Source organism: Amblyomma maculatum, chromosome 9, assembly GCF_055883805.1.
Source record: "Amblyomma maculatum isolate TAMU_Amacu chromosome 9, ASM5588380v1, whole genome shotgun sequence".
In the NCBI taxonomy this organism is placed as follows: Eukaryota; Metazoa; Arthropoda; class Arachnida; order Ixodida; family Ixodidae; genus Amblyomma; species Amblyomma maculatum.
The window spans coordinates 11,233,882-11,254,142 of NC_139352.1; the positions used below are offsets into that span (position 1 = coordinate 11,233,882).

The 20,261-nt window shown below is 41.5% G+C and overlaps 1 protein-coding gene across 1 annotated transcript; it reads left to right on the forward strand.

The window, feature by feature from the left end:
• Nucleotides 1-15,863: 15,863 nt before the first annotated feature.
• On the forward strand, nucleotides 15,864-19,245 carry LOC146178287 (uncharacterized; the record flags this gene model as incomplete). Its single annotated transcript, XM_084579666.1, has 3 exons — nucleotides 15,864-16,055; nucleotides 18,452-18,662; nucleotides 18,928-19,245. Coding segments are annotated over 3 exons (525 nt in total), but the record flags the coding sequence as incomplete, so codon positions are not given.
• Between the last annotated feature and the right edge of the window lie 1,016 nt (nucleotides 19,246-20,261).

Here is a 20,261-nt window from a genome sequence, read left to right on the forward strand (position 1 = left end):
GTTTTTCATAGTACTTGATGTTTCTTTCTTGAAGCATTACATGATGGCTTTCCTTGGAATAAGCCTGTCCTCATTGTGCTTTTTATGCCTAAATGTTTTGTATTGCATGTGTGTTGCTTCTGTCACCAGTTTTATAAATCCTTGCTTTAGGCTTGGGCATTGTGACAGTGTCGTAGAGCATGACACAAACTGCTTTTACTTGTTTTTCCTGGTGGTTTGTGTTTTTCCTCAAGCATTACAAGATCGTGTTCTTTGCAATAAGCATGTCCTCATTTGTGTAGCTTTTGTTGCTTCAGCTGCCAATTTTATAAATGGTTTATATGGCAGGGTTATTTTAATTGTCCTATCATTCAACAGACTTCTTTGCATGTGTGGTAGTCCTGGTATTTTTGTGGTGTTTTACTTCTGCTCTTGTACCTCATGCAAATCAACATCTGAAAGAATATGTGTATACAGTGTGGGTCAGACAACAGCACAAGCTTGTAGAGTTACGTAATATCTTTGTTTTGGTTCTGGTATACCTTTCAGTCCAGTCAATCCAGGGATAAAAATGTGCAACATGAAAATACTTTTCTGTTCTTAGCTGTTGCCAGGCTATTCCATTAAGCCTTTTGTTTTGGCACTTCCTCAACATTGTTGCTACTTTCTGGTGTTAGTGGTTGTTGGCTGTGCATAATATTAAGAACAGTTTTAAAAACCAAGCATAACCGAGACTAACAAACCAAATTTTTTGCAACTACTGTGCAGCTTGCTTATGGCAGAAAAGAATGAGGCTTCATGTCTTTTTGATTTATCAAGTTGTATCCTCTTACTTTTTTCATTGTCATAGTCTCGCAAGAGTGCTGAGTTTGCACTCTGTTTGGTGCATATTAAATGTGATGATGAGAAAAAGAATTGTTTCGCAAGGATAGGAAGTTTCGAAGTGAACACATTCCCTAGAACCCAGTGGGCAAAACTTGGATATATTGGTCCTTCTGCAGCCTCTGAAGTCCACACTTCTTGGTGCCCAAATGTATTATGGTATCCAAACCTTTCATAGAATAGTGGTTATTTCTTTTCTCTTCTATTCTATAACTGCACCAGTCACTCATGGTTTGATGGCTTGCCTATTCTGTGTTTGTGCAGGAAAAGTGGGGATGAAAAAAAGAAAATTACAGGAAGAGGCTCAATGGGAGGTCCTGGCTGGAAATAATAAATTCTACCTTTTGTTTGCTTTTCAGGTTGGAAGCCTCTCTTCTCCAATTTGGGATGAAGCACATGCTTTCATCACGTCAGCCTGTGCATCACTCATGGCCAACACATCATTACTTTCCTGATATCCTGAATACAGTGCAGCAATTGCTGACTAATGTCTTGGCATTCACTATGATATACATTGCTCATACTTAGACTACTGCAGAAATTCTGTATTTGTTTTGCTTTGCATGTGGGATGGGGCTTTACCTACCTGCTTGCTCATAAACGCAGGCTTTCTGTAGCATATATTTTCTGTATGCTTGTATGGGGCAATTACTCTGTGGTCATTCTCCTCTTTGTTCTTGTTGCATAGCTCAGATCATTCTTGCGGTGCAGCTCAACCAATTCTCATGGAGGTGGTCAGTTGCACATGTTAAGGAAATCTGTAATGACCAGACCTGTCGGGCATTGTGTGATATGAAAAGTGATGCTTGCAATTCAGTTGAGACGCCTTGTTACGAGTGCCTGTCCTCAAGCAATGTTCCTTGCAGTATGTAACACTAAAAGATTGGGAATTGAAGGGTGCTATAAGATAGGAGCCCTCTGGGTTGTCCTCAACTTAAGTAGAAGTAGGGTTATGGAACGAAAAATGGTAGGGGTAACATTAAGAGATAGAAAGCGTGCAGAGTGGGTCAGAGAAATAACTCAAGTTAACGACATTCTAGTGGAAATTAAGAAGAAGAAATGGACGTGGGCAGGACATGTAGTGCGAAGAGAGGATAACCGATGGTCGCTGAGGGTAACAAACTGGATTCCAAGGGAAGGAAAGCGTAGCAGGGGGCGGCAGAAAGTTAGGTGGGCGGATGAGATTAAGAAGTTCGCAGGGGTCAAGTGGATGCAGCTAGCACAGAACCGGGTTAAGTGGAGAGATATGGGAGAGGCCTTCGCCCTGCAGTGGGTATAATCAGGCTGATGATGATGATGATAAGATAGGAGAATAAGTGGTGTTTTGTACATGCAATTTTTCTGTGCCCAGCAGTATCTGAGAATAACTTGTCCAAAAAAAAGAAGTTAGGCATTAATTATTGTTTCATACCGCTAGGTGTGCTCTGCACAGCTCCTTTTTTGTTTTGTGCTTTAGTAGCTGACCTTAAGTCAAGCACTAAATATCAAAAACATGGCGTTTGGCATTGAAAGCTAGGTATTACCTTCAGTTGGGTATTATCTAGTGATTCATTTTGTAAACATCAATAGTAACGGCTATAATTCTATAATTGTTCATGCCTCTAATATGATTGTCCGAAAGGACAGTGAGTCTGAAAATGCATTTGAAAACCTGTGTCATGCATGATGTTCATTTCGAGTGGTCATTCTCTTTATATTTCTACTCATGTTTGATGCCTTTCGTTGTTTTACACAGAGCCATAGGTTTGGTAAGGCAAGAGTTGAGTGTGAATGGGGAGAGAGAGTTCCATTTAGCCTCATGCAATAGTTGCATTTCATTTTAACACCTGTGGGAACAATATAATAGATTGTCAACGGTTAATGGGTAGTTCTATTTTCCTGCCACTGAAGCCTTCATTCATTCTTACAGCAACATTGTTACATGTTCCTTTGAAAGCTAATGCAGCATCAAATATGAGTGATCAGAATGGCCAAACAATTGTAATAGATGCTTCACGTTAAAGAAACGGTCCTATTGCATGTTGTTCCTTTCATTAAGCTTTCATATCACAATATGATGGGTGGCACAGACTGTGCTGCTGTGTGATTCCTTTTCTTTTTTCACGCAAAAAACACTGGTTAAAAATCAGAGTTTCTCAGAATCTTTGAAACATTTTTTTCACAATTACCCTTTCACCCCTGTATCTTTTTTTCAGTGATGGTCTGTATGCTATTATACATCCCTGTCTCAAAGGAGGAAGCTTTTTACTTATGAACTGTATTAACTTCATTGAATTTGGATGCGATAAATTTTGTTCTTAACCAACTGCATTTAGGCACCACACAATCCGACAATTTAAAAAAGCTCGAATAATGGTGTCCCCACCATGCATTAACTCTTCCTTGGAACATTGTATCACCTTTGTGTCATTGTGTGTCTGTCATATTTTAGGAAGTGTGGATGCTTTCTTTCACTGTGCAGGCTTCATCAACACCGGGAGTGAATATGGTGGCTCAGAGGGTGTACTGCTGAGATCGCAGACGGAAAGGCAGATGTACCAGTGCTCCAGGTGCGGCTACTGCACGGCTGTTCGCTCTCATTTAAAGAGCCACGAGAGAACGCACACCGGAGAGCGCCCCTTCCGGTGCAACCACTGTGGCCAAGCCTTTATAAGGAGCGACCACCTAACAAGGCATATTCGCATCCACACAGGCGAGAAGCCATACCGATGTTCGTACTGCGGCAAAGGCTTCATACAGAACACTTCCCTTATAGATCACCTTCGTATTCACTTGGGTGAGAGGCCGTACTGGTGTCATCACTGCAACAGACAGTTCACAAAGAGGACGGACCTGACAAGACACTTTCGTGTGCACACGGCCAAAAATCTATAGCAATGCCATAGTTGTCATTTAGCACATTCTGCAAACCTAAATAGCCGCATGCAAAGATGCGAGGCATAAAACCCATTTAATGCAAAACCCATTCTGTGACATTTTGCTTAAAAAGTTTTTGAAAGCTGTAAATGAAATTCTACAAAGAGAATAATCACCCATCGGCATCCACTCTTCTTAAGCATGTGGTGTGTTTGATCCACATTCGATGATGCACTTGTAGTAGATGTTGCATATTCTATTACTCTAGGAGGATACCTTTCAATGAGGACCATATTGGCATCATGGGACCTTTGGATCCTGAACCACACTATTCTTAGGTGCCACAGCCACCTTGGTATGGCTTAGTTAAAGTAGTATTTTGTTTGCAATGGATGGTCTTTCACAAGCTAATATGGTAGCTTGCGACTGCATGCTGATGAGTATGTGTGAGGTAATTTGGCACAAATTCAGTGATTAATGATTAAATGAGTAGCAAAGTGCACGTATGCAAATGCGGATCTGCAAAGGGAACCACCAACAGGAGCCGTTAATGCTGTCGCTTCATTGTCCCCTAAATTTTTTCTTGCAACATCTTGGTCCTGTTTAATTTGGTCTGCCTGTCTTCATCAGTTTTGTGTTTGGCTTTAGCAGGCTGCTCAGTGCATCTTGTTTTAAAGTCTGTTTCTAGATCTGGTTTGCCTTGGGCTAGTGATTGCCTATCTCCACATGTTTCAAACTGTCATAAGGAGTAAGGTGCCTTTTTTTCTTTACCTTTCTTTTTTCTATTGTCCAGCTGCTGACCCACAGGAGGCAAAAATTTGCCAGTACAGCCCGCATTCTCAATTGAGTTTGATACCCCTGAGATTAAGGAATGTGAACTGGCCATCAGCCTATTGCTTGCTGTATTGTTGAGGTTTTGCTTAGAATTGTAATTTTTTCTCAACAGCGGTTACATTTGTGAAGATATGCAAAGTGGGGGGCATGCTTTGAATATTAATTTCTAGCAAAAAGTGCTTGCCTCTTTCCAGTGAGGTACCAAACTTCTCTTTTCTTCTACTGCATTCAGCAGTTTACTCTAATAACCTCCCCGACACATTCGTTTTTGTGGTTGTTTTTGACCCGTGTGAGTGGGCCAAGTAATTCCTGAGTGAAGATGCTGCATTAGCTCACCATTTCTAATTCTTTCTGCTTGTTGCCTTGCAGTACACATGAATAATGCTTTAATATTTATATGTGGTCTTTGCTTTTCCTATCGCACTCAAAGTGGAAGTTGCAGGTTTACTTACTGCAGAGTCATGGTCGCAACTGGAGCAACTCTGCCATTTTGTCGCGCTCTGGTTTCTGAGAGATGTTGATTTTACATTTTATTTGTATTGATGTATTAATGCCAGTTTCTAGTGAAAAACAATTTCTTCGATGGATGGCCAGGTTTGTAATTAGTGATTTCATCCAGGTTTAAGTTCTTTGAAACACAAATAGCGTTTGAAGTAACTTCATTACATTCAGAGATGAAGCTACAGTCAAATATGGATTACACTGCATGTTTGTGAAACACAAATATTATTGCACCCTGATTGTGTCCAGAGCCATATATTGACTATGACATGCTTTGAATGACCAGTAGCATAACAAAACATTTCTCACACCACTGTATGCCTGAATGTGTAATTATTCAGCAGTAGTTGTCATAGTGTACTGAGCATCATTGCATTGTATATGATCAGTGTGCAGGCATATTACAAAGCGAAGCAAAGGCTACAGAGTGGCTGCAAAACTTTCGCATGTTTAACAGAAAAAGAAGTAAGCAGTTGTGGACATAATTAAGAACACAAGTTATCGATGATGCTGGCATTCGAATGTCGGTGCTCTTTCATTGTGGTGGGGCTTAGCATGTTTTGTAACTTGACTAGGCATACAAATGGAAAAGCTTTAATAGAGCGTAATCTATATACCTGAGATCACACTTTTCAGGCTTGCATGTTTGGCTTAAGGTTGTGTAAACAAGACTCACCTGTGGAACGTTTCATTTCACAGTATGTTTAGCATGTGACATCATAGGTGCTGTGATAAGGAATCACATCTTGGTGCAGGTTTTAGGCAACTATAAGAACATGATAGAAGCGAAGAGAGTTTTGCCATGTTCCTGGTTCGATAAAGTTGCGGCCATTGTGACTTCAATGCAGGCCATCTTTCAGGACTCGTGCTTGCTGAAGTAAACAAATTCAATGTACTCCTCTTCAGCCTCCACATCATTTTCAGACCTCAGTAAAAAAAAAATGTCAAGTTCGATTGGGGCACGGCAGTTGGCACCAGTTCGCTTCTGCTGAAAATTTTAATCTCAGCTGGCTTTGGGAATTCTGGTTGGACTCTGAAGTGGCCTATTTGGGTGCCAAATCTCTTCAGTTACTATCTCGGTCACAATGGCATTCAGACCTGCTTATTTAGAAATGGTAAAGACAACAACCAAGTTTCTGCTCTTAGCAAATATTGATTCAACAGCTTTCTCTGGGTATGTTTGTTGATGTCTGTCTGGTAGCAGTAGGCACATTTATTACCTGGGAATATTGTGTTTTAAAATTTTCCCTTTGTTCGTGAAATTTACACCAAAATGGGATTCTGTGATTAACCCGCTTAGAAGTAAATGGCGGCATGGTGTTGCATTTGGGGACTGCACCGAAAAACCTGTCATGCCTACTCCTATATTAACTTTTTTTTTACCATTTGTAAATAGTTTTTGTTATTAAATCTTATAGTAATCTATCAGTACAGATATACTTGAATATCTCCTCGATGTTCCTGTGATATGTAGGATAATAGGGAGCAGAAAAGATTTTATTGGGATGTTTATAAGGCGACCTGTTTGAGGCGCTAGGCAGAAAAATCCAAGTTTGCCAATCACTCTAGTACATTTCAACTTTCTGATGAAATGCAGACTGACTGCAAGGCACGACTTGACGAGCATATTTCAAAAACGGGCTTCAATGCCCAAGGTATTGCATGCGCATGCATAAGAAGTCCCATTCATGGCATGCATTATTATGTTCATTAACTGGGAAACATGACATGCTCCCACTAAGGTAGCAATTAAATCGAGCCAACAAACCAACTCGCGTGTGTGTGCGTGCGTGTGTGGCTGCATTGTTGGTGGTTCAGCAAATTAAGTTGCATAATTTGTAGGGCTGCTCGCAGTATTAATGTCATCACAATTGTCTCTGGTACTCAGTGGTGCATGGGATGTGCCATCCTAAAGCTGAGTATTGAGTCATGAAAATTGTCATATTTGGGGAGCTGCAGATCAGGTTTTACTATCTAGGATTGTTTAAAATGCACTGGCAGTGCTCAGCGCACAGGCGCTTTTGATTTTTACCTCCATCAGTACACAGCAGGAATTAGATCCCATGACCTTGGTTTGAGTAGCTGGACATAGAGGCAATGGGTGCCAAGCCACCATTGCAATTAATTTGTCTTCTGTGGTCGTTGCATAGTACCAACAAACTTCCTATTTCGAATTTCAAACTTCTAAGTTATATATTAGCTGAACAGAAACATAGAAACTAGTATGACAAACATGATGGTCTGTATTGGTACATAATCTAGAGCTTTCTGTAGTAAAGCAAGAATGTTGTATTTTTGCATTTGACACAGTTTAAAAAATTATAGGATGCATCTATAATTTTTTTCTTTTCTTTCTTTCTTTTTTTTTTTTTTTTTTTTTTTTTTACAACTTGAAATCTTGAGGAATTTGTGGTTAGAGAGGCAGGTGGTCCCTTGCTTCAACCTCTAGTATTCCCCGATGAAGCCTGACCTCATTTGTCAATTCCAGCTTACAAGGAATTTATTCCCACAATCGGGGACACTTCAGCTCACTCAGTGTGTGGCTGCCGTTTTGGCACCCAACTTCACTCGCTCAATCGTCTCTTGCATCGACCAGCTCACTTCACTGCCGCTCTCTTGCTTGATGTCCTATTCGCCACATCCTTGGCCGTTGTTCCTCCTTCTGTCATTTTCCAAATTCTTTTCCGAAGACAGAAAAGTCTCACTTGGCTTCTCGAACCCGGCGGCCATTGCAGGCGTCCACCATTGCCTCTGAGGCGTGCACAGTGTGCTCTGTAGGAGCCAGCATTTTGCCTCATTTTTTGTCGCCTTCCAGGCACCAGTGTTCCGATCCCTACAACCGCTCTGCTGCCCTCATTCTGGGGATGCCTTTAGTCCATCACCACTAAGGGGGACGCACAGCACACACACAAAAGGCCAACTGTGTGTTCTACCACTACTCGGGTCAAACACAACATGCACCACATGGTCCCTCGCTCGATTCAATCCGTAACCACCCCACTAATAGATTATGAGTTACACAGTTCAGTACCACATTTCCTGACCAAAAGCCAAGATTGTGGCGATCCATGGGAATTCATATTAGGCCCCCTTTTTTTTTTGTACGTTGACTTGGCAAAGTACCTTAAAAAACACTCCCGGCCCATTTGTTTTTATCCTACTGGTTTTGCCTCTGGTAGTGATGGACTGACCGCCAAGATCAGATGCAAACTTCATAAACATTAATGATACTTGGAGAACTTCAGAACAGCTTTAGAAATGGTAGGCGCTTAGATGATAGCCTGTTCGTGCTTACCCAATGCATCGAAATGTCCAGAGTGGAAAATAGACCTGTGTATTTGGCCTTCCTGGACATAAACGGGGCGTACGACAATGTAAACAAGAAACTCCTTTGGAGCATATTAAAAGAAGAAGATATCGGTCCTGAGATAACAGATTTCCTACAGGAAATATATCGGAATAACAAAGTAGAAATTACATGGGAAAGAATAAGAAGTACAGAAGCTGTCAAGGTATGCAAAGGATTAAGACAAGGTTGCCCTCGATCACCGCCACTGTTTATGCTTTATATGATAAATATGGAACGGAGGATACAAGAAAGCAACCTAGGATTTAGCCTGTCATATAGATTAGGCGGAAATCAAGTGGAAATCAAGAAGAAGAAAAGTCATGGGCAGGACATATAGTGCGAAGAGAGGATAACCGATGGTCGCTTAGGGTAACAAACTGAATTCCAAGGGAAGGAAAGCTTAGCAAGGGGCGGCAGAAAGTTAGGTGGGCGAACGAGGTTAAGTTTGCAGGGGTCAAGTAGATGCAGCTAGCACAGAACCGGGTTAATTGGAGAAATATGGGAGAGGCCTTCGCCCTGCAGTGGGTATAATCAGGCTGATGATGATGATGATGATAGATTAGGCGGAAAGATGGTATAGCAGTGCCTCCCCGGTTTAATGTATGCAGACAATATTGTGCTGCTAGCAGATAGCCAGGAAGACTTGCAAACTTTAGTTAAGTATTGCGGAGACGAAGGGGGCGCTCTAGGTTTCAGTTCTAGCGCAGTTAAGTCGGGTCTGATGATTTTCAACTGCTCAACTGAATCAGGGTCTTAAAATACCTAGAATGGCAGAATATAAATATGTTGAGGTATGGGTAAAGAAAGGATTGGCATACATTAAAAAGCATGAGCAATCACGTAGGGCAAAAGGGCGAAAAAATGCTGGGATAACGAAGCATAGGGCATTGTGGGGATACAACAGGTATCAGGTGTTGAGAGATATTTTGGAAGGAATTATGGTGCCTGGGCTTACTTTCGGAAATGCGGTTTTTGTGCCTAAAAGCAGAGGTAGAGTCGACATTAGAAATAAATTGGAGAGCCATCGGACGATTAGCACTGGGTGCCCATGGCAAAACCACAAATGAGGCGGTACAGGAAGATATGGGTTGGGCATCTTTCGAAGTACAGGAAGTTCAGAGTAAAATATTATATAAGGAACGCCTGAGGAAATCGGACAGTAACAGGTGGGCAGCTAAAGTACTTAAATACCTATACCTAAAAAGTGTTGACTCACAATGGAGGAAAAGAACTAGGAAACTGACCAGTAAGTATGCTGGTCACAAGGACGAAGAAATAAAGAGCCTTAAGCAACAGGTGGCAAACACAGAAGGTAAAAGTTGGATAAATTTTATGGAAAAGAAACTGAGTATAGAACTATACCGAAAGTGGAAAAGGCATATCAGGAAGGAAGCTTTCCTTGATAACTCAAGAGGCAGTGTCCTACTTTTTGAAGCTAGATCAGGGTGCCTTAGAACATGCAGCTACAAAAAGAAATTTAACCATGAAGAAGACACGTGCAGTATGTGGTAAATCCACAGAAACAATTAACCATCTTATACTTGAATGTGATGGTATCCATCTGAAAGTTGATGCAGGCGCAGTCACTCTTCGTTAGGCCCTGGGGTTTAGAGATACTAGTGGCCGGGTGAATGAACCTGCGGTGGAAGCTAGCAAAAAATGATTGGAAGATTGGTGGCTTAAAAGCAGAAAAGTGACATAATGTTAGTAATGTAGAAACTAAAATTCAATAAATAGAATGATGGTATAGTTAGCTGATCTAAAACAATAATTAAGATATAGGGAAAAAACCTAGTATGATAGCAACTGCTACCACCCCATTTCAAAGGGGACGCTCCTATATTCCATCCATCCATTCGCTAGTGCCAGAATAACTATTTCCAAATTAATCATAAAGACAGCCCCTTTGGTTTTTAGTGTGAAAGCACTGCTTCATGTGGTGAATTGATAAAATGGGTTATTTGTGAAGCCTCAAACTTTTAGTGACCGCTGATTTGGCAGGTGCTGCGAACTTGGGTTTCGCCATCGAGATGGGAGGGGGATGTTGGAAAGCAGCCTTCTAGGACCCCTGTATCCCAGATTGGACACGCTGCCCCTAGGCGATACAGGCGCACTCGTATGACCTGAATAAAGCGGGGCTTTATACCTATGTCGGGTGGTCTTTCTTGTAGTGTGCATATATGGGACAATAAGGGCACACATTAAAAGATTATTAGCAAAGTGCATGTACGTAAACGAGGATCTGCACGGGAGCCAGCAAATGAGAGTCGTTAACGCTACCACGCCATCCCCTTAAAGGCAGAGCCCCTCCAAGTTGAGCAGCATGAGTAACAGCAGGCAAGAAGACAGCAACAGCGTAAACTACATCTACCATCAGTACTATGATAATGCCTAACTAGTGCTTTCGTACATTGTACTAGCTTATTCCACCTCCTTGGGTATATACACACATATCACCACCCATCTGACTCGATCATCTCTTGATTACCTTCTAGGGGACCAATTAAATTTGACCAGCTCAGTAAGCTCATTAAAGCTAAAATCGCTTTGTGATACTGATGTGATAATCAACTACTGCATTCTTTCTTTTATATCTACCCCATCATGCATTTTGTTTTTGTTTTTTATGGATATCCATCTTATGCATTGCACCTAATGTTGGAGCAGCACATGGAGCACTCGTCCATCATCATACATTCGTTGCCATTAAGATCAAGCAGTCCATCTAATTACATTCTTTTCTGAGAACCTGTTCTTGGTACATACTTCTCTCTCAACATTCTACCATTGTCATTACAGTCTTATCTAATGGCTTTAGCATTTGGTTGCAGATCCCAAGGTCGCAGGTTCAAGGTTTTAGCATTCTGATGGAGGAAAAATTCAAAAATGGCTGAGCGGTGTCAATATCAAGGAATGTCAATTCATCTAAATAATTCGGAACTTTTCCACTACGATGGCTGTCAATGCTCATGTGATGCTTTGCAATGCTTTGGGATGTTAAATGCCACAATTTGCAATTACAACCTTATCAGGTTGCCTTTTGTAGACATAACTGTATTGTTTTCGTAGTTCTCAGCCACCAAAAGCTGTTCAACAAACGTAGCTCTATATTTACTGAACAGTGTAACTTGATGCCACCAAAGGCAGCATTCCGAGGAAAGAAAACAATATTATTTTCAGCCATTTCTCTGTGGGACTCGTTGCCATGTAGAATCGTATCAGACCATAATCTGAGCTCATTTGCCCACTCTTAAGAGAACATGCTTTCTACCCTGTCTTGCTTAGCTGGCTGGAGTTATTTTTCCTACCATTCCTGTTACGTTATAGTATTGGTTCTTCAAGAAATAGTATGCATACCTTACCTGTGCTATGTTTATCATTTCTGTATTTAAATCTTTTCGTGCAGTTCCACAGTCGCCCATTTCATTAGCATCATACCTGGAAGTATCTTGTTTCACATTTCTATATTTTTTTCTATTATCTTACTGCTTTGTAGCTGCACTATTGAATTTGCTCATTTTTTTATGAGAGCTCTGTTATACTTTGGAGCCTCCTGTGAAGCAGGTAGTTTGTGTATTAAATGTATCGCACATTGTAATAAATATGATGGTGATGCATATAACGTCAAAACTCTGGAAAGCAAGAAATGATACTGCGTATATCACGGGCATGCAAGAATTCAAGGGAAAGATAGAGATCACTATTAGACGACACAGGGTGTTTCACCGAAGAGTGACTTCAGTTTTTAAAAATAAGCTTTTCAGGTTGGGGGAGCACTTTCTTCAACATAGCATTCTCAGCTGTCATGGGTATCAGAATATTCTTTAAAATGTTTACTAGCAGGTTAGTTAACTAATATTACATAGTTTTTACTATTACTGTCAGACTTTTATTTATTCGAAAATTTAAAAGCTTATATATGGGTGTTATTTATGATGGCCTTCAAGCTCCTCAATGAATAAGAAGCCTAATTGTAATAATTAGAAAGTTAACTTTGTGAATTAGTTAACCAGCATGTTAGTAAACATTCTGATGTTAACTGCTGACAATGCTATGGCCAAAAAGGTGCTCTTCTAACTCGAAAAGCCTATTTTTAAAAATTGTGGATGCTTCTCAGATGAGCTGCTGCTTCCAAGCCCCCCCCCCCCCCCCCTCTCCCTTTTGTGTGTGTCTGTGTGTGTGTGCGTGCGTGCGTGCACAAACTTCGAAGGCTCACACTGCACCTTCAGATTGTCACCTGCTGCACCATCATGTATTAACAGCTTGACTTCTGTACGCTTCTTCATTTGTTCATCCACCAGAGCCTCAAGAACAGGTTCGCTGACTGTGAGGGGGTTACGAGTAGAGAAAGACAAAGTACTGCAAGAAAGTTGGGAGGAATGACCCATGGCTTCTTGTAGCAGTTTCATTCAGCATTTGCAAACATGACTGCAATGTATATCTGCGCACAGGTGACGAAGGATGAACCAAGGGCCCTGCATTTTACTTGACCTTCAACATCACTTCTTGAAGGGCAATAAAGTTAGCGGATTACTTGGTGCTAGACACTTTGTAGGCACACCGACGGTCCTAGTTAATTCAGCTCGCAGGCTTAATTTGTGTCAATAGTTTATTGGGCAGATGGATGACACAGGTTACCTGAGCAATTTGCGGTGGTTGCCACAACAGGCCCTGTATTCTCAATTCTGATGTCTTTTGGACTATACAGCCATTTGAGCCCTACGGCACTGAGGATGAACGGGCTCAGATTTCTCATGAGGGTTAGTTCTGGAGTAGCTATTTTGGTGTGGCATCTGCTTGGCACAAGGTCAGGCAGTTGTGGCAGCACATACAAAACTTCCAGGGTGTGCCAATGACTTGAGGAGTGATTGAAAGGGCGGTACTGATGATAAGCTGCACTTTTATAAATACTGTGAATGATGACAGACTTGCCGCATTGGCTGATTGATTGAGGCGCTCGACTACTGACACATGTGGCCCAGGTTCAGTCCCGGCTCTGGTGGCTTCGTTTCGATGGAGATGAAACGCAAGGCGCCCTGGTACTGTGCATGTTAAAGAATGCCAGCTAGCTGAAATTACCCGAAGCTCTCCACTACTGTGTCTATTATAACCTGAGACAGTTTGAGCTTTAAACCCTCCAAAACAAGCAAATAAATGGCAATAAAATAAAAAGAAGGTGCTGTTGCTTCTTTACAGGGTATTTATTTATCTATATATTTATTCGGTATGACTACATCACTTGGATGGCTTTATTGCAGAGGGGTAAAAATACAGAAGATCTCATGAGGAAATAGGAAAAGAACATAATGCAAAAAAAAAAAAATCAGCAACAAAAGAGAACGAATCGACAGAGCGTACAACTTTTTGAAAAATAACAAAACTAACTTTTTACAGTAACAGGACTTTAAAAAAAAGTGAACATAGCAGTGTAAATTCAGAAATAAGTGAAATAACATTCGGTTAATGAAACTGAATTGAATTTTCAGCACTAGACGCAGCCATCACATCTCTAGGAAGCTTGTTCCGGTCGGTGGCACTCCTCAGTGATGCCACGCTGTTTTCAATGATTGAAGCTGCCATTCTTTTTTAATGGTCGTAACTGCTGTATTGAAAACTCTTGAAGGGAGCTGTTTTATTTCATTCTACTTCAAGAATATACTTTACAAGGACACTGACAGGTGTTAAGAATAAGCTTGTGTTACACAAGGAGCAATTAACAGGGCATGCACTGGAAGTCTAGCGCACGAAAAAACAGCCGAAGCTACAGGACAGCACTCGTCTGTTATTATTAGTGCAATATATTTTCATTATGAACCTTTGCCAACTCGCCCAGCTCAACTCTTTACCATGGGGAGATGCAGCTATCAGCGAATTTTTTTTATTCCTTGATGTATTTACACAAAACATTTTCACCAAAATAGGCATATTTTTATGATTACACTCACATTTCATATCTTTAACTCTTCAACATTGTTTTATACCATTTATTTTTGCCCTCCATCCTGTGGAAGGCCTTCAAGTTAACTATATACAACAGAAAACTGGTTTAACATTCATTGCATTCCTACAAGTACGCTACAGGTCAAATCATCCTTTTTTAATTCTGCAGAACACATATTTTTAGTTTTGAATTTTTGCAATGCAGTTGACGTATCTAAACTGAGGTCAAGATTTCATATCAAAAAATTTAAAATTGGCAAATTTGTAAAACAAATAATTTCTTGACCTGCTATATGGCCATAGAAGTTGAGCTAAAGAAATCAGGTCGAAATAGATAAATCAGTTAAAGAAATCTGATCCACAATTGAGTGAACGTCCAGTCAGAAAACTGGAATGGAAAAAAATGCTAACTATTTAAACAGTTCCCATATATGTATATGTACAACCATTGCAGACCATGAAATGAGTTTTTTTAGAGTACTTTCTGGAGGATATTGGCAATGGACGATCAGTACACCTTGGAAAACTGCATACTAGTGGATTTAACTATATTTAAAACCTGTTTATTGGTTATTTCTCACAGTTACAAAGCCGCATTCTCCTGTAAGCATACAGCTCTGTTTTTATTACATGCTGAATCTACTGCTCTGTTGATTTTTGCAGATATTGGAGGTATCGAGCTGACAACAGGAGCCCAAAGAAAAAGGCGTCGTGGCAAATACTGCTTCGCGACAACATCTGTCCATCTTCATATGCCAATGATAGTTTTACCTTAGAGAAATAGCATATCTGGTGACTTATTTTATGTGCATACAGTGCGAAACTTGAGCTCTCATCCCTTTCTACAAAGGGTATTGTACGAGCTTGTGCATTTAGGCTCCAGTTGACAGTTTAGCATTATGTAAATGTTTCTTTATGGTGATGTGTGTGAGTGCAACTAGTTATTATTCTTGGTTTTATACTTTATCTGCCTCGCTGATTTGTTGTAATATTCCTACTTTCTAACTGAATTCTCCTAACAAACGATTGTCCTAGTATCTTTTTTTTCTGCCATAATACTTGCATGAACTTTTGTCCAAATGGATCCGTGGACGTCAAGCTTCAAAACTTACCTGAGGGAAGCGAAGGCCCTGGCTTGTAGCAAACATGTTTCTCAAAGTTTGACAGTGTAGTATTGGCATTTCAGTTTTAGCGCAAAGTTCTGTATTGTGAAGAATGCATGGTGAATCTCCTTGTTTGTTGTCGATTTTTTTCTGTTCATGTTGCTCTTGTTTTCACACTTTATGTTTACTTTTCCATGACAAACCTGTATTTGTTAGTATTGTATGGCATACCTTGTATACAATTGATATATTTTTTTTTAGTCTGATTTTGCAATTTCTTATTTATTATTATCCTGTGATTGTCTTACTAAATGCCCCTGTTGGGTGCAAACAAACAGAAGATAATTAAATAAATAATAATAGGCATATTACTCTTGTCAAAAGCATATACCAATGCTAAACTGTTGTGGTAATCCCTTTTTTTGACTCCTCCAGTCAAATCGGCTATCCTCTCCAAGGCATCTTTGGGAGCAGCCATTCCAGCTAGGGGGCCTACATTCCAGCAGCCATCCTGCACTCTTACAGCAGCAAGCTGCGGTAAAGAAAACACACCAGCAGTTTCCCGAGCGAACCAGTGTGAACCGGCATTATATGAAGCTGTTGGCAAAATAGTATGTGCATTTTCTTCTTGTGCTACCTATACGAGTCCTTTGGATCCTTGACTGTCAATATCTTTCTACTGACACATTTTTAGCTCTGTATACTGTAAATAGGCCAAGCTCATTCTTTCAAGTTGTCTAACACCAATATTGATGCTCATACAGCCAAATTCACTTGCAACAATATTGAAGTGCCTAGAAAATGCCATTATTATAACAAAAAATTGTTACAGCTGAGTTAAGCCGAAACAAAAAAAGAAAACATCACAAACTTGAGAATGAGGGGTAAGTGCCCTACACTTTCAGGTAGAAACCCGCAATCAGTCAGCTTTGACTGCTTCACGACAACCTTGTTGACATCTCTTTGCAAGGCGTCCAACTGCTGCAAGTAGCCAAGCAAAAGATATTAGCGCAAATGAAGTCCCGGCACAGACTTTATCATTCTTAATGCTGCTTCCTGGTGTAGTTTGGCTGTCACGGTCCCAGTAAATATTTGTGAGTCCTTTTTTCTCAGGGTGTGACTGCTGCAAGTAGCCAAGCAAAAGATATTAGCGCAAATGAAGTCCCGGCACAGACTTTATCACTTTATCATTCTTAATGCTGCTTCCTGGTGTGGTTTGGCTGTCAGGGTTGCAGTACATATTTGTGAGTCCTTTTTTCTCAGGGTGTGACCAGATTTAATGGTTATAAATAATAATCTACCATGAGAGCATTGCTATATGCGGTTTATTTTACCGTAGAATGCATGATAAAGCTAACGGCCCAGCGGTTGTTCATTGTCAAAGCGGTATTGTATTGCTATAAGTGGGCTTGACTACACTTATTCTATGGTAGTGTTGATGTGCTGTAAAGACATGCCCATTTGTACAGTTTTGTGGGCTGTGCCTACTAAAGGTCCAGTGTCATTTATTCAGTGCGCATTGCACTGCAACAACGGCATTAGCTATTGTAGACTAATCAATAGAGCCGCATTTTGAGTGACTGGGTTCTTTGTTGCAAAAACTACCGCAAAGACACTTGTAGAGATCAGAAATACAAACAACACTGAGCTGTCGAGTTAAATGTGCTGAAACGTACATTAATATTTGCCCCAAAGAAACAGGCCCAACAATCCCATTGCCTTGGACGTCAAGAGCCACTTTTTTATCTTGCTATGGAGAGCCGGCTTATGCATATGCTATTTTGCTTTGAGGTGCATGCATTTCTGCAGTTTGCTACACAACCTGCTGCATGTGCCTTGTATAGTGCACCTGTGGCTTCGAAGCTAAGTATACATCCACTCTCCCGACTGTGCACTAGCAATTATAGTGGATGTATATTTCCTACAGACGAGGAGTTGTGTCTTGACTGGTTATCTACGCACTGGCCGGTCTAGCCCATGTATACTTTTTGTGGGATACACAGTGCCTCTAGCACTATTGGTTGGAACTCCAAATGAAGCAGCCCAGCTGCTTGTGCTGCAGTTCACAATACAGGTCTTAGTCTGTGGTTCAGAGTACAGGGTGCCAGAGATACAGCGCAGGTGCTGCTACCTTATAGACAAAATGTAAATCGGTAACAAATTGTGCCCATCTGCTTGTTTACAACATGCATGCAAACCTTGCCCATGTCAGCTATACTAGCAGTAGGCCAGTAAATATGCTGTTTTAGATATGCAACTAAATGAAAGAAAAACACATTCTTTAATAAGCTTTGCATTCTAATTCATATTGTAGTTCAAGAAGATTTTGGCTTAGTTTTGTGGGGTTTAGCATCCAAAAGCAACTTGGGCTACAAAAAGGCTGTAGTGGAAGGATCTGGATAGTTTCGATCGCCTGGTGTTCTTTAATGTGTGTTGACATCACACAGTACGCAGGTGGCTTGCGTTTCACATCTGTCAAAATGCATCCATAGCAGCCTTGTTCGAACCCAGGTTCCCTGACTCCTTGGTTGAGTGTCCTAACCTCTAAGCTATCGACCTATGCATACCTTTCCAAGCTACTACGCTTTCAAGTTAATGCTTTGAAGTAAGCAGCAAGCATCTTGAGTTAAATTATGTTAGAGATGACTGCCAGATCCAAGCAAATCTCCGTGCTGAGGCACCTGGCCAGTAGTTTATCAAGCCTAGAGGTCAAACAGAGCGCACCATGTACCAGATTGCATCAAGCTTAGAGGTCAAACAGAGCGCACTATGTACCAGATTGCAGTACAATGTTCCTTTTTACTCAACATCCATGATACCAGTGATTACACAGGCACTGACTAACCATAAATTTGTAGGATCAGCTACTGCAGCTGATTAGAGGTGTGCAAAAGACATCTTCAGATGGCTCCTAAACTTTGGAGATTTGATGAGACTGTACAAGTTTAATAGCTCGGTTAAAGTGGTGTAGATGGCCTAGTGTTCACCACTCTTGCTATTTTTACAGGTTTACTTGGGAAACGAGACATGGATACCAAAAGCTGCCTTTGAAAGACTGATGGAGCGCCAGAAGGATACCATATTTGTCCGCGAGGCCTGTGTCGAAATATTTTCAATTGCAGGCCTTGTGGGCAAAAGTGTCACAGGCGCCATGTCAAACCGGACGAAAGCTGAACCGAAACCTGCCCTGGACGCGGCAAAGTTTGCAGCCTTGGACGGTATGCGTGTGTTAATGTCGCGAAAATTTTGAAGGAATGCTCGGCTATACGTCACTCTTACTGAGACACATTGCAGTTTTTTTATTCCGTTACCATGTGTAGGTTGCCTTTTGTAACTTCATGCCTCTATTATTCAGCATATGTTTTTATTCTTAACTGTTCAGTGGCATTGAAAGCTGTACCAAAATTATTAAACTTGGAATTTCTTTCAGTTGATCAGAGAAGGCACACACAGCTCAAGCTCTTTTTATTTGACTACTTGCAGCTTTCTTCAGGCACTACCTTCTGGGCCGCTGCAGTCCCAGTGAAGTAGCAAGACGTCACCGTGAGCTGCGCAAAATCGTCGCTGGAAAAATTGCCGATGTTATGAAAGCACAAAGGAGATAGAATGCACAGTATTCCCTCACTTAGGCAATGTCTTGAAATCTGGTAACCCTCAGGTCACAGCATTATCTGTGCATGTTACCTGGGCTAGGGCAGCAGTGGATCAAACTAAAGCATTTACACTCACTGACTTAGACCAAGAACGAAATTGTACCTGTGCACCATTATCCCATAACCAATAAACCAAATATGTTTATACACAAACTGCCTTAACTATAGCTTTTCATTTTACATACCAGTACATCAAGGATTTTTTGTCACACAGAACTGCAGGCGCGCGCCAGCTGCGCACTGTGACGTCACTCTGCCCCTCAGCATGCTCAGAACTGCACCTGTCAGAGGTACACGAAACTGTGGTCAATGTAGCTCTCGCTACAAAAATTCTAGGAGGCACTTTGGACCACTGCCCCCGCCGGAGTGGTGCAGTGGTAAGACGCCCAACTACTCTCCGGAGTTCCCGGGTTCGAACCCGACCACGGCGGCTGCGTTTCGATGGAGGAAGTGGCGTCCATGTGCTGTGCGATGTCAGCGCACGTTAAAGATCCCCAGGTGGTCGAATTTCCATAGCCCTCCACTACGGCTCCCATTTCTCTCTTTCCACTTTCACTCCCACCCTCATCCTTTCCATTACGGCGCGGTTCAGGTGTCCACAGGGCGCCCCGCCGGGGTGGTGCAGTGGTAAGACGCCCGACTACTGTGCCGGAGTACCCGGGTTCGAACCCGACCTCGGCGGCTGCGTTTCGATGGAGGTAAAACTAAGAGGCGTCGTGTGCTGTGCGATATCAGCGCACGTTAAATATCCCCAGGTGGTCGAAATTACTCCGTAGCCCTCCACTACGGCTCCTCTTTCTCTCCACTTTCACTCCCATCTTCCTCCCTTCCCTTACGGCGCGGTTGAGGTGTCCACAGAAAAACAAGTGAGACAGTTACCGCGCCTTTCCCTTCCTATAAATAAATCAGTCCACAGAGCAAGTGACAGATACTGCACCTTTCCCTTCCTGTGAACCAATTATTATTATTTGGACCACTAAGTGCGATGAGCCGAAAGCCTCTATTGTTGTTGCGGCTGTATGAAGGAAACGAAAATGCACGGGCCTGCTATTGGATCTGTAGCTGAGCCGCCTCCGCTGCCTTGTGCGGATAGTAGATCGATTGATTGATAGGAAGGGAAAGACGTGGTAAATGTATCACTTGTTTCTGTGGACACCTCAACCG